At 41.7% G+C, this 13,197-nt stretch overlaps 1 protein-coding gene across 3 annotated transcripts in view; it reads left to right on the forward strand.

Annotated features, from left to right (window-relative positions):
- SHTN1 (shootin 1) overlaps positions 1-13,120 on the forward strand; it is a 59,754-nt gene extending 46,634 nt beyond the window's left edge. For all 3 annotated transcript variants that reach the window (XM_082764294.1, XM_082764295.1, XM_082764296.1), the window contains 3 exons: positions 2,077-2,197; positions 3,074-3,257; positions 10,994-13,120. In XM_082764294.1, coding sequence (XP_082620420.1) covers positions 2,077-2,197; positions 3,074-3,257; positions 10,994-11,207 — 519 coding nt within the window. In that variant the 3' untranslated portion in view covers positions 11,208-13,120. The remainder of the gene's footprint in view (positions 1-2,076; positions 2,198-3,073; positions 3,258-10,993) is intronic.
- Positions 13,121-13,197: the final 77 nt, after the last annotated feature.

Here is a 13,197-nt window from a genome sequence, read left to right on the forward strand (position 1 = left end):
AGAATCCCCTGAACATCTCCACTTTCGACTTTGGTCCTGCTGTAAGAATGTTTTTTGTCTTGCTAAGAGTTTAATTTGGAGAAAACTAACCTGTTAATTCAGCTCCAGGTTTGTACGTTCCTGCCACTAGGGGGGCTGTTATATTCTGCACCTGCCATAGGACCTTCGGAAACTTTCCAAGTACTCACAGTAGAGATACTTAGGGAGGGAAAGGCACCTGCATAAATGTAGTCCAAAGTAAAGCCCCTGGACTGCACAGATGAAGAGTTCTCATCAAATTTCATCTTAGCATAGACATAGTTTAAATGGAACAAGAGCTCTATAATCCATTTGTATTTATATGCAGAAGAAACAGATTCTGAGTAGCTCTCCAAATACCTGTTTGTCGCTAAACAGAGACATTAGGCTTGTATTTGGGCCTGCTCAAGTAATGTGCTTAAGCTGGCTGCTGTTCTGTTCTTAACTCATACATTGCATTGCTTATTTAACTGGTTGCTTCTTTTTCACAAGTGCTAACATTGTATGGAACAGTCAGAAGTAGCCATAGTTCTTGCTCCCTGATTTTTGTAATCCCAAAGCTTTTAAAGCTGAAGTGCATCTTTGGTATGTCAAGTGAAATTTTGCCTTTGTGATGTGAAATATGGTAAAATTCTGCCTGTATCAAAGCAAAACACTTCAAATCCACTCCACAGCAGGTAGGACTGTTTATCTGATCACCCATGATAGCACCTAAATATCCCTTTTAAAAATTAGCTTCAGTATTTTTTTGGGTGATGCAAGATACAGCGAAGGGAGTAGCCACTGCGATGATAATAGCTAACAGTGATTTTAAATAATGAGTGTGGGACCAAGGACGTATTAAATTGACTGTTCTCCAGTCATGTGAAAGCAGCATAAGAAGGGAAGAAATGATCTAGAGAGCTACCAGACCTTAATGCTGCGCTGTAATTAGAGGGACACATAATTAAACATGGAGGTAAATAGAAAAGGAATAAAATGTGATGTGGAGATTGTTTTAAATGGAACTCCGTAAGTGTATCCATGGTTTGCTATGGTGTGCTATTTGGACCTGTGTGGACTCAACAGCCCTGCTGAAGGTCCTTTCGTTTCCTAATAGCTGTTTTATTACTTTGACACTGTACCACTGACATCAGGGGAGACTTGATTATGTACTTCAGAGGAAGCAGAAAGAGACCTACAGTCACTGTACTTCTGTGTCTAGCTTGCTGCTTGTGAGCCCTTTAGGATATTTGCAGTATAAGACATACTATATAAAATCCAATTCCAGTCTGTTCGTGAGACCAGTCATTATGCACAGTCGGACAACAAACATGGGGGTGGGATGTGATGGAGTAAACGTTTGTTGTTACTATGCTAATTATGCATTTCATGTAGACCTCCATATAATTGTTACAAACAAAACATTTATGTTCTGGAAATTGCAGAGTTGGAGCAACTCAGTTGCTCAAGTTGCTTTCAGATATGTATGTTTGCACAGATAGGGAGCACACTGCTCCTTAATAACATACCTCCTCAGTTAAGTTTTCATCCAGTATATGGAAATAGGCTCAAATTTATGCCAGATCACATTATAGGATATAGTAATGTTGCAGTTGCATCTCGTACATGATGACTTCTACAGATGGGAGTGCACCCAAGCACAACACAAAAACACACTCAAGTGCAAAACATGCTGGAACTGTGAAATATGTGGCTTTTTGCTAATAGAGGCAATGGACAGTGTTTTAAGATCCTTTAAGTTTTAAGAGGGAGGAAGGTGGTAGTTCTCTGCAAACACTGAAGTTTGTTCATTGGTGATCCACAGCATCTTTAAGCTTGGTATCAACCCTCTAAAGTAGGTAAATATGGTTAATCCATAGATAGGGAAAGCCTAGGTAAGGGGAGGAATGGTAGCCAGGGCCCTGATGCTCTTTGTTGTATTAAAGGGAGAGCTTTGCACTCTGATTTAGAGCTGCGGTTGTTTTCTCAGAGTTAAAAGGTTCTCATGCTGGGCATATGGGGTGTTTGGCAGGGCTTAATGTATACTCAGCTTTTCAAACCTGTTTTTTGCCATAGGAAACGCTGAACAAATCCACTAGTTCCCGAAGCTTGAAGTCCCTTGAGACAGACAGTGGTGAAACAGAGCTAGAAAGAGTTCTGCGACGCCGGAAAGTGACTACTGACCAGGACAGTGGCGGTAAGGGGCTTGATTCTTTCAGAGGCATCTTCCTACCCCTGCATTAAGTGACTCTTGAAGCTTTACTTTCTCTCCCAGACCATTGCTGTCTCAGCCATTATGGAGAGCCCTGCCTACTTCTACGTTGACTCACGTCCCCATTATTCCTGTTGCTTTTCATCCCTATTTTCTCCAAGAAATGCCTCTTTCAGGATTTTCTGCGAATGCAGCCACATACACACAGATGCCTTTGTCTTGGCTGGAGCTCAGACATTGGTACTAGAGCATTACTAGCCTGAGCCTCCTGTGAAAATGTTCTGGAAAGTAATGGTAACCAGAGCAATGGGGTTAGGACTGCGGTTTTGAATTAACATCCTCTACAGAGCAAGGGCCTTGCAGTTGTTAAGATATCTGCATCATCATCTCTAAGAAACTGTTGATGTTCTCCTTGGCTAGAAATGCCGTCTGTGCAAGTGTAAGTCCATTCCATCTTCCATGCAGATGTGCCTTGTTTTAATGTCAGTGAATGGTTTCATCTGGGATTTTGTAGGTAGACAGTTCACTGATTACTCATTAGTATGAAAACATTTTTTGTAGGTGGGCTACCTCTCACCCCAGCTGGACTTCACGCAGGGAGAGCACTGACAATTAGTGACTTGGTGGTGCTGTGTTGACAGCAGGACTTACAACCACAGAAAGTGGGGGGATCAAGTGCACAGCTGTGTCGATTTAGCAGGCTGTGATAGTGGTAGGCTGAGAGAAGGGAAGCTGCAAATAAGGTGTTTCGATGCTCTTTAAAAATTCATTTTGACTTCTGCAGGTGACTTGAATTCTGTTCTTTTTACCTGTTGTTTCTACACCAATCAACAGAAGCATTAAACTTTCTTTGGGTTTTAGGTCCCACTGGAATCTTGGCCACATCAGAATCAAAATCTGAGCCTGTGCTAGGTTCAGAAGCCAGTGCTGCACAAACGGCGTTGAACAAGAAAGATCTGGAGACAGAATTCAGTACCAAAGTATCCGATTCAGGTCCTGTTTCTAACCAGCTTAAAGGTGCTGCAGGTTCCAAGGCTACGTCACAGTAAGTAGCATCTGGTTTTCTAGGTATATTTCAGTACCAGATCTGTTTAGCTGATGTGTTCTGAAAGTGATTTTACATCAATTTTGGTTAACAGGATAAAGGTACTATCTATAGCTGTTTATCAGTGACTCCTCAAATAACTCACAGTCTCACCTGGAGATAGGAGTTGAATTCTGTGTAAAAAAGCTCTTTTCCTGTAGAATCTGTGAATGTTGCTCATAAAAAAGTTCATCTTCTCTGCCACAAAAAAAGAACTCAAGATTTTGAGGGATAGCAAGGTTGAAGGTTTTTTTCCATATCCTGAAGAGAAGAAGGAAATTATATAATTAACTCTTGATCCACAGGAAAAAAAGTTTTTGCACAGTTTTTTTTCAAAAATAGATTCATTTAAGTCATATTGGTCTCTGTGCAGCTGTGCAGTTTCTGTTGGATCAAAATGAATGCAGGCTATTACTCTTAAATCTCAAGATAAAGATTCTTCAGGGAAAAAAAAAAGCAGTTAGTGTACAGTATTTGCACAGACAATATGTCACAACAAAATGAAGATCCAAAGTGCCAGGTAAGCATCAAAGAGTTAAACCTGCTTCAGAAGTATTTATTTCAGATGGATCCGGTGGAGGATTGGCTTGCTTTATAACAATACCAAGCTGCTTTTGAAATGAAGCTGTGTGCTTGCTTCAGTTCCAGGACGTCTGTCAGTTTGTCACTTCAAGAGAAGGAAAGAGATGAGACAGATCAGCAGCATATTGTAATCCTGGCTAATTAAACCCCTGATTTCCCGTTCTATCAGTTCAAAAATGCCACCAGTATCAATTCTAGCAAGTCCCCATTACGTAGTTCAAAGGAGTAAGTCACGACACATGAGCTGGAAATTCAGTTCACATCTATTTTTATGACCTGATATTTACTTCACTCTTAAGTACCTTTATGATTTAATTTTGAATGGATAGAGCCCAATTTCTTTTGTATGCCTTGCAGTCTCACTTGATTCACGCTGAGTTTTAAAAGCAGACTGCTTTTTCCAATTATACGTATTTTCCCCTTTTATTTCATTAAAGTATCCTTAGAAGAAAGATGATCTTCATCTTAATTTAATCAGAAAGAAGATTTGTTCAACAAGTAATTTGACAGGGATGATGCCATTGCATTTTCTTGAACTGCCAGAAAGGCAGAAAGGTTCACCCTGACAGAAAGGTGAGGTGGTTCCTGAAAATATTACTTGTAGTTTGTGGATTTCAACAATTTTGAACAGATAACCTTAATCAGAAAGCACAGCAACTCCTACCATCCTTAGTCTACCTTTTATTCCACCAAACTAAGTGCAAATTGCATTTACAAGAAAGGAAATGAAATAATTGCAGGCCCCAAGGTCTTGCAGAATGCGTGGTGAATTGACAGTGAAAAGGATCTTGTGTTGACAGTCACAGTTGTTATGTGTTATAAAAGCATATGTGAAGCTCAATTTATTTCTCAGCTTGCCTATTCAGTGACATCCTAAAAGACGCGTTTCACTTTAATTTATCTGTTTAAAGCATTAAAACAAATGTGAAGGGCCAGACTTCGCAGTGCTGAAGGGCTTCTTTGCACCACGTCACTGGTGTAAACCTGCTTAATTGGAAAGGTTCATTACTGAGGATGGTTTTCCAATGAGAGAAGGTGCTGGGGCTCCCTCATGCATCTGTTGGGCTAGCAGGGAGGAGTGGAAATAACCAAGCTGCTTTGTACTGTGTTGCAGTGCAATTACTTATCTTTTTCTCCTGGGTGCAGAGGTTAGTAGGGGCTGCCTCCTGACTCCAGGGTGTGTAGCGTTGTTTTGAAACATGGCTCGTTTGAAGCAGCCATCAGAAGGAAGTTCGTTTGCCTAACACATCTGACAACTTAGTTTTCTAATTAGGCAGCTCTGTAGATTGGGGCAAGCAGTTCAGTTTGCATCAGCAGTGCGATGCTGAAGCAAATCTCCCTCCTGTCCCTGTTTGCTGTGCTTTTATTTGTGTGCTGGAGTGGTTTCTGTGCACAAACAGATTCCTGGATGCACTGGTTGGGAAAATTATTGTTCTTGCACCACACTATTCCCTAAAGTTGCCTGTGCTAACCAAGCAGTGTGCAGCTTTCAGCAGATTCCCCTAGTGACAAAGGCATAGCAAGGATTCATTGTGGAACTTTGTAATCTGAAGGAGTAATATTTATTGTTAATACTAACAGCCCTGTTCATCATTATTCACTTCGAGTTACAGCTAAGCACACCTGTTCTCCTGGAGAAGGAAGGGCACGTGTTTGAAAAAGGCACAGCCTTGAAAATAAGTTTGAATGGTACCTCAGAAGTCAGCTCATTGAGTAAAACCCTGGTGTGCCCACCAGGTCAGTGACAACCTGACCTAGACACTAATGTGATAGTGGGATTTGGTCAGGGGCTGAAGCAGGGCTCCCCACACAACGTGGTTCTTGGCAGAGTGAAGTGCTCACGAGGCACTAGCCCCAAGCAGGCCACTGAAGTTAGTCACCAAAGGAGGGGTTGTGGGCAAAAGCTGTGACGTGAACAAACAGAGGTGGATTCAGAAATTTCCAGGTAACAAAACTAATTGATGACACTTCAGCCACAGAAATTAATTCAGAAGAAGGAGGTGGGGTTGGAGCACAGGGCTGTGCGTTACTTCGGTGCAGGCCGCTGCTAGAAGCGAGGCCGGCAGCCCCCAGGCAGCCGACTTGGGATTGTGCAGTTTAGCTCAGGTGGCAGCGAGGGGGAGGACACAAACCATGTGTGTCCTGTCAGGAAATTGAGGCCTTACCTCTGCATTCAGGTAACTTCCTCTACAAATCTCTTCCCAAATGTTTAACCCAGCGTGAGTGTAATTCTGTGACAATTGCTGAGAGCAAGGTGACAATTTAGCTCCCTCGGGAGCACAGAGAGCTCCCGTGACTCCCCGCGGTGTGCAGGCACAGAAGGGAAAGGTGTGTCTGGCTCTGCTCCTAGGTTGTTGGTTTTTTTTCCTGTTCCTCCCCCTAGAATTTTGTAAACATTTTGTTTCTGGGCACCAGAGATCTCCGTTAACAGAGAGAACCACGGAGAGGGCTAGTCTTAATCTCATGATTTTATACAATTAAAGGATTTGTCCTCCTCCTCCTGGCTGTAATCTTAGGAGCCCTGAATCACCTACCAGCTCTGTGGGAAGCAGCTCAGCCCCAGCTAGGCAGAACTACAAAGGTTTTCCAGGGCAGCTTGAGCATGGGCAATTTAGTTTGAACAACGCGGGAAGAAAACAATGGGATGTTCTGGAAGTTTGGGATCTCCTTGGCTTGAACTGCTCTAAAAGCTCCCCTCACACACATTTCTTAGACTCTACTCTCCCTGTGCTCCAACTCTCAGTGCAGGGAGGAGAAGCTCTTCAAGATTCATCATGGAAATTAATTTGCCAATCTTTATGAGCTTCTTCAAAAAAGTACGTAAAACAGGAGCAATTTCCCCTGACTTGATCTGCCTTACTAAAGATCTTCTACAAATACGTTCTGGTCACTGCTGTGTTGACCACTCCTACTCAGATTCCTGAAATGGAGAAAGTTCCTTGTGCTTTCTTGATAAATACCTAGAGTCGTACACCCTCAGAGGAGGGAACCCACAGGCTTGTTCACTGGTGTCGTTGTTTGTATCCCCTGCAACTTGTGTTTGACAAATGGATGTTTTTTTTTTGTTTTTTTTTTTTTTCAGTTCATTTAAGGCTTTTCAGGCTTGTAATCGGTGTACTCCTTACCGTTGTTTGGTTTTAGCCTTTGGTCCTGTCGCATTCCGATGCTGCGTTAAAAATCCTGAAATATTTAATAAGCACGTCTTCAGCTTTTATTCTCAGTGCAAGTATTTGAGGAGGATAAAGCCAACTGCTGGCGTCTGGCAGACTCCTTGGGCAGTGGTGGGGTGAGCAGAGCCGGGAGCAGTGCCCCATGGTGCTGCACCAGGTCAGAGGCTGGTGGAGTTGAGCCTTTCTACTGTTCCGTGGAGCCCCGTAAGCGTATGAGCTTTGTTGCACGAGTGGTGTTTGTCTTCAGCTATGGGGATCTTGTAGGAAAACAGGAACAGTGGGGTCAAGGTGGGCGGCACTTAGCCAGATAACAAGCTGCGGTTGGCACGTAGCCCCAGTTTTTGAGCTTTATTGAAGATGCAGCTGGTGGTGAGCAAGAGACAAATTAACTTAATGCCTCACATCTCATCTTTTGGGCAGTGAGGAACAGCTCTGGTTGAGCTTTATTTGGGGTTTAAAAGCAGTTTGGCTTTGAAGAGAGATTACAGGTATTCCGGTAGGGACCTTGCTGAAAGGCAGAGTGCTGATTTGATGGCATGCTAATGTTGGCTTTTCTGTCAGAAATTACCTCATGCTAGCCTAGGCTCCAGGCAGAGTACCAGCCTTCAGTTCCACGTGCTTAACGATGTACTTGCAAAGCCAGTCCTTGCTGAAATGGATTTTTGCCACTATTTTCTGCATATGGTGTAAAAAACAGATTTTCCTACAGTGTGTTCTTTGAATGGTTTCCTTTAGCCTTCTGCTTTTGTGCATTGCTAGGAAATTGGATGAGATGTCGTTCAAAAAACGTTGCTGATATTTATATGAAGTTCTGGTTTCTGATGGAAATACGTTCAATGATTTCATGAGCAGAGCACCAAGCAAGGTTAAATAACACTAAGGTTATAATACGAACCTGAGGAAACAAAGGAAATCCAGGTCTCAGTTGACAATCCAATCCTTAGTTTGCCCTTTTGTTCTGCTATAAATTATTTACAAAAGGCACAGCAGCACCAGTTCACAGATAGCCCATTGGTCATAACCCTTTATTTTTACATCTTCTGTAACTGTATGAATGGAAAATAATGCTTTTGATACTCTTACATCACAAGCAGTCCTTCTCAAAGCTGCATGGGACCATGCATATCCTATACAGTTATCTCAAATGCATTTATTATCCAAATCTGGACTTCACAGTACAGAATTTTGTATTTAGTCATAATTGTTTGTAAGCCTGCATATGTTTTTATGTATGAAGGAGTACGATAAAACCAGGATCTCAGTTTCTGGCTTAAATCTCTAGTTGGACAAGTAGCAGGAGTACTGATAACAACGTTAACAATCTTAATGAGGGAAGAGTTTTGTATAGAGCTCGATAGAGCTACCTTGGCTGGACAAATTTGTAATTGTTCAGCACTGTGGCTAACTCCGTCCATACTAATTGCTTTTGCAAGCTTAATTTGTAGCAGCAAAACCAGTTTTTTTGAAAGAGGGCTCCAAAATTATGTTCATTCTTGCACTGAAACTTTATTATGCCTGCATTCTGCTCTTGACAAGTATAGAAAAGGAGCTATGAATACCTGATAAATAGGGTTAATAATTTTAACAATACCTCAGCTCTAACAGGAGCACTGTCAGGCTGGTGCTGCACCAGTGTAAAGGATTTGAAGAAGGGAATGCTAGTACAACCAAGTCTGAATAGTAATTCTTATTTTTATGCTTGAAATGCTGATTTAATCACTGGTTTTCTCCATTAAACTACTTTATATCGACATCTTTCATTTTTCTGTCCTTTGAAGGTGGTAAATATGATTGCCGTTTTATCCATTTTTGTTATAAATGAAACAGACTTCAGAGCGTTTGGCTGTGCATCAGTTGTTGGAATGCTGCCATACACTAATGCAGACTCCCCACTGTGAGCCCAGTGAAGAATTATACTTTGATTCACCAGATTGTATTAAATAGTCCAGCTGTTGGGATTTGAAAGATAGTTACCTCCAAAGTGAAATAAAAATGAACTTGGCATTTATGGCTTTGACCATTTTTATAGTGTTGGGCAATCAGCTTTTCAGAGGTAGCACTTTTTAAAATAACCCTCTTCTGGTTACACTGCTTTAAAAAGTTTAATTTGCTGTAACATTCAAAATACTCCACCTTGTATTTTCCGGAATGATTGGCAACTTTTGCATAAAATAAGCATTATTTGCCTTATGAAATCACTAGCTTCTGATGATAATCAAATGAGCCTGAAACTGTATCTATTAGCGCCAATTTCTGAATTAATTAACTTATACCGAAGTTCTAATGTTAAGAGACAATTCTTGTAATTAAAGCTTGAACGTGGAATTTCATTTGATACATCCAGTACATCTCAGCAGCAAACTGAGTAAATTCTTCCTGAAATGGCAAGTGCAACAACTGTGGTTTCTCTGATCGTTTACTTATTTTTAACCTGTACATTTACTCTCCCCCACTCAGGTAGAGAGAGCCAGCACACTCTCAACCCCATGCTCCAGTTGTTGAGTGGGGTGACCTCTTTTCTCTTCCTCGTTTCCTCTAGGACAAAGACCGTCACAATAAAGGGCAGTTCACAGCAGATGGATCCACTAGATGAATTTCTTTCTTTGGCCTCCAGTTGATTCTACTTTTTCCTTTCAAGAGTGTTACCTTAGCGGTATGGAAGGCCATTCCTTATGAGTAAGCATGAAAAATAATAATAAAACAAAAAAAAAAGCCTCTGAACTACTAAATACAGTTGCATTCAGCATCTGTTCAGTTTGGCTTCCCGTGAGAGCTGAACCACATGCCCGTGTAGGACCTTTCTGTGCTAAGGTTTCTGCTCCTCTCTGTTTCGGTGGCTGTGGCCGTGTCAGTGCAGACGTAAGGCTCTGCCTGCCTGAAGAGGTGCTGAGCGTGCAGGTGTCACTGCCCTGCGGAGTCTCTCCAAGCATGTCTGGTTACGTGCCCACAGGAACACAGGGCCAACGTGCCCTGAAACCATGGGCAGGGGCAGCTTTACGCCCCCGTGTAAGCTGCCTGCCAGCCCGATGGCAAGGTGGGTCCTGAGGGCAGCCTGAAGGTGGCAGGGGAACACCCTGGCTTGTGACACGTTCAGGTCAGGCTTTCCCCGTGTTTGCCTTGCTCTGTGCAGGTGTCTTCTAGCTAATCTAAGGGTTTACCCGCACATTTTCAACGCTAGTACGAAGCTTTTGAATATAAACAAGTGCTTTTTGTGTTTGTGCCAGCCTCGAGAAATAACCCTGGTGGCTCTGACCTTTCCTTCCTCGCTCAGAGGGCTTTTCCTCTGCAACAACCTGTGCTGTAAGCAATCGAGACACAGCCCCGTTCTGAAGTAGGGAGCGTAGGTCTAAAGCCCCTCTGTACTTCAGCAAATCCAGTGGTGAACTTTCAGAACTGGTTTGCGCTCGCTCCCAGTGAGACCACTGGCAGCCTGCTGGTGCTGAGCTGCAGCAGAAAACGTTGTTATGGTGCCACCAGCTCCCCGTTGTGCAGTAGGGTGCAAACTGCTCAGGGTTGCAGGCATGGAGAAGAAGCCGTGTTCTCCTTCCAGGACCAGTAGCCTCTAGGTGACAGAAACTGGTAGCGTTTTCTCTGGGTGTGACTGCTGTGCTGGACTTGGGCAACCTAAATCCAGTGGAGTGAAAAGAAATTCTTAAGATTATCTTTAAAATTATTCTTTCATAGTCTAAGTTTGTTTCTCCTGTTAAATATCTTACAGGGCTGGCTTCATTGATTCAGGAAATGTGACTGTTGCATTTTGTGCACTGCTACCTGTGCGTAGGGGCTGTAATGTGTAATAGATTTATAACCTGTTCACTAGTCTGGTAGACCTATTCTGGTCACATATACTACTGTTAAGAGAAATGCTTTTCTGTATATTTATATTGTTTTTCCTAAATACGTGAAGTGTTACCTGTATTCATGTATTTATTCTTTTTCCTTTAGATCGACTAGTCACACGGAGTCTACAAGAAAAGCTTCTAGTAGTGAAAAAGGGACAGAATCCATTGTAGTTTTAGATCCTGTTGCCACCAGTGGGGATCGGATGTCTGAAAACACACCGCATCAGAACAAAACGAGAGAAGAAAAAAGCAAGCCACTGCCTAAAGAAACTAACATAGAGAAAATGAAAGAGATAGACGACAGTTCTAACTGTTGAAACCTGTTCTGAAAAACGCCGTAACTTTTGGGAATCATTATCTGGACATGTAAATTGCTTAGGTGTGTTACTAGGGGCTACAGTCTGTACTCCGAAGTTTGCAGTAATGCAGGTTGAAATGGTCTTTTGTATGCAGTTTTGTTACAAGCATTAGTGTTAAACAACTATGTATCACTCAAAATCCCTTTCCCACTTTAGTTTTGCAGGTATGGTTAATGTTTTCCTAGATATTGACCGTTACCTTCCTTTTTCTTAAAACTGTGTTTGAAAAGGCTTTTTTTAATTATTCTTTTATTGAGAAGATCCTTCGTTAAAGGACCATTCCAAAGCTTGCTGGGAGCCCCTTGCATCCCTCTTGAACTGGCTTTGGGTTAGACCTTATGAAGGTGATTACACTCAGCTTTAGTATAGGGGTATTACTAAAGAAAAAACAAACAAAAACAAACAGGTTTTAGACTCATTGCTTTAAGAACACTTTGATACCTACCTAAAACAAGGTCTTGTGGATCTCCTTACTGCCTTCTCCACACAGGCCACTTTGATGAAATTGAAAGCACAAGCATAACACTTCTGTTTCAGTTTCCCCAGTAGAGAGCTAGCCCACAGACTGAAAAGCAGAGGCAGTGCGGCATGTCTCTTTGGTACCAAGACTTCTGGTCAACGGCAGATAGAGACTGGTGCTCTCATTTGGATTAGCAGCTCTTCAAAGGAGGATTTATCTCCTTTTTTTTTTTAATTATTTTATTTTATTTTGTCTTATGTAGCAGTTTGGTACTGATGCAGCTGGAATCTGCATGTGCTGCTGCAAAAAGTAAGTTATCCTAGGCTCCCGTGAGTGTGGACTATGTTTGGGATTCAGTCATTCAAGGGTTGCAAGTTATTTGGAATCAACGTTTTTGAGAACTCCCAGGTAAAACCCAGTAGCATAAATAAAGATGCCTTTGCTTTGAACCTAGTACAGAGTGGTGGCATTAAGATCTTCATTCGGTAACGCTCTGGATTTCTGTATTGGTAACACAAATCCCGCTTTCCCTCAGCACTTATTCCCTATGAGGACAGTGAGATAGGTACCTAACTGATCTGCTGCACTGCCAGTTCACTTGCCATTGTAGTTTCTTTTTAAATCCAACGTGGTATCGCATTCTTTTATAATGAACAAACAAATGTAATCAGGGATTTACCTAAGGAAGATCAGTGTAACTGAAAATCGGGCGGTCTCATACCTGAATGCACTTGGGTTATTTTTTATTTAATGATTTGAAACATTGATAGTATTGGAGGATGAATGTTCAGAGTTTGTTAGTTTGGCTCTGCATGCAGTTGTCTGGTGCTTTTCCTGAAAATAAAATGATAGTAACGAATGTGGTAGTTTCACATCTTTTTTGGTGTTTTTGCATGTTTGCTAAGAAAATCTTGGATTTGATCTAATTACTGAATATGTTTAATTCCTAAACTTAGGGAAATTTGTCTCCTTATTTGATACCTTGCTTTCTGGAGGGCAGCGGTGGTTTTGGTGGTTAATTTTTCACTTATGTATCTGTTACATTGAATTTTAAATGCAACATTTTATATATGTATTTTTCCTCAAATTACTATTGCTGTATTATATGTTCAAATTTTCAAATGATTCCAAACCAGAAGTTTTAAAAAATTCTTTTAAGCTATTTGTTACCTACGATATAAATTATTTATTTATCTTTTCACTGTTGCTTATTAAAAAGACTACTGACAAGTTTCCCAGACCTTGTGAAGTTGACTTGTTATTCCCTGCCTCAGACTGAAGCAGGCTTCCTATTGATGCAAATTACAGCTTTGTGCCCTACATTTGGGGTTTGCACTAATGCACTTGTATTGATAGCTAGCTCGAACTGGAGCAAAATTTCCCTTGTAGGCTAGATCTAAGAGCAGCATTGAGGTTGTGCGGGGGGGGTGGGGAGGGGCTGGAGCAGCATAACAGTCAAGGCCTTTGTTTTTTGTAAAATGTGTTTTT

The sequence above is a fragment of the Aythya marila genome (assembly GCF_965140915.1).
Source record: "Aythya marila genome assembly, chromosome: 7".
NCBI classification, from domain to species: domain Eukaryota; kingdom Metazoa; phylum Chordata; class Aves; order Anseriformes; family Anatidae; genus Aythya; species Aythya marila.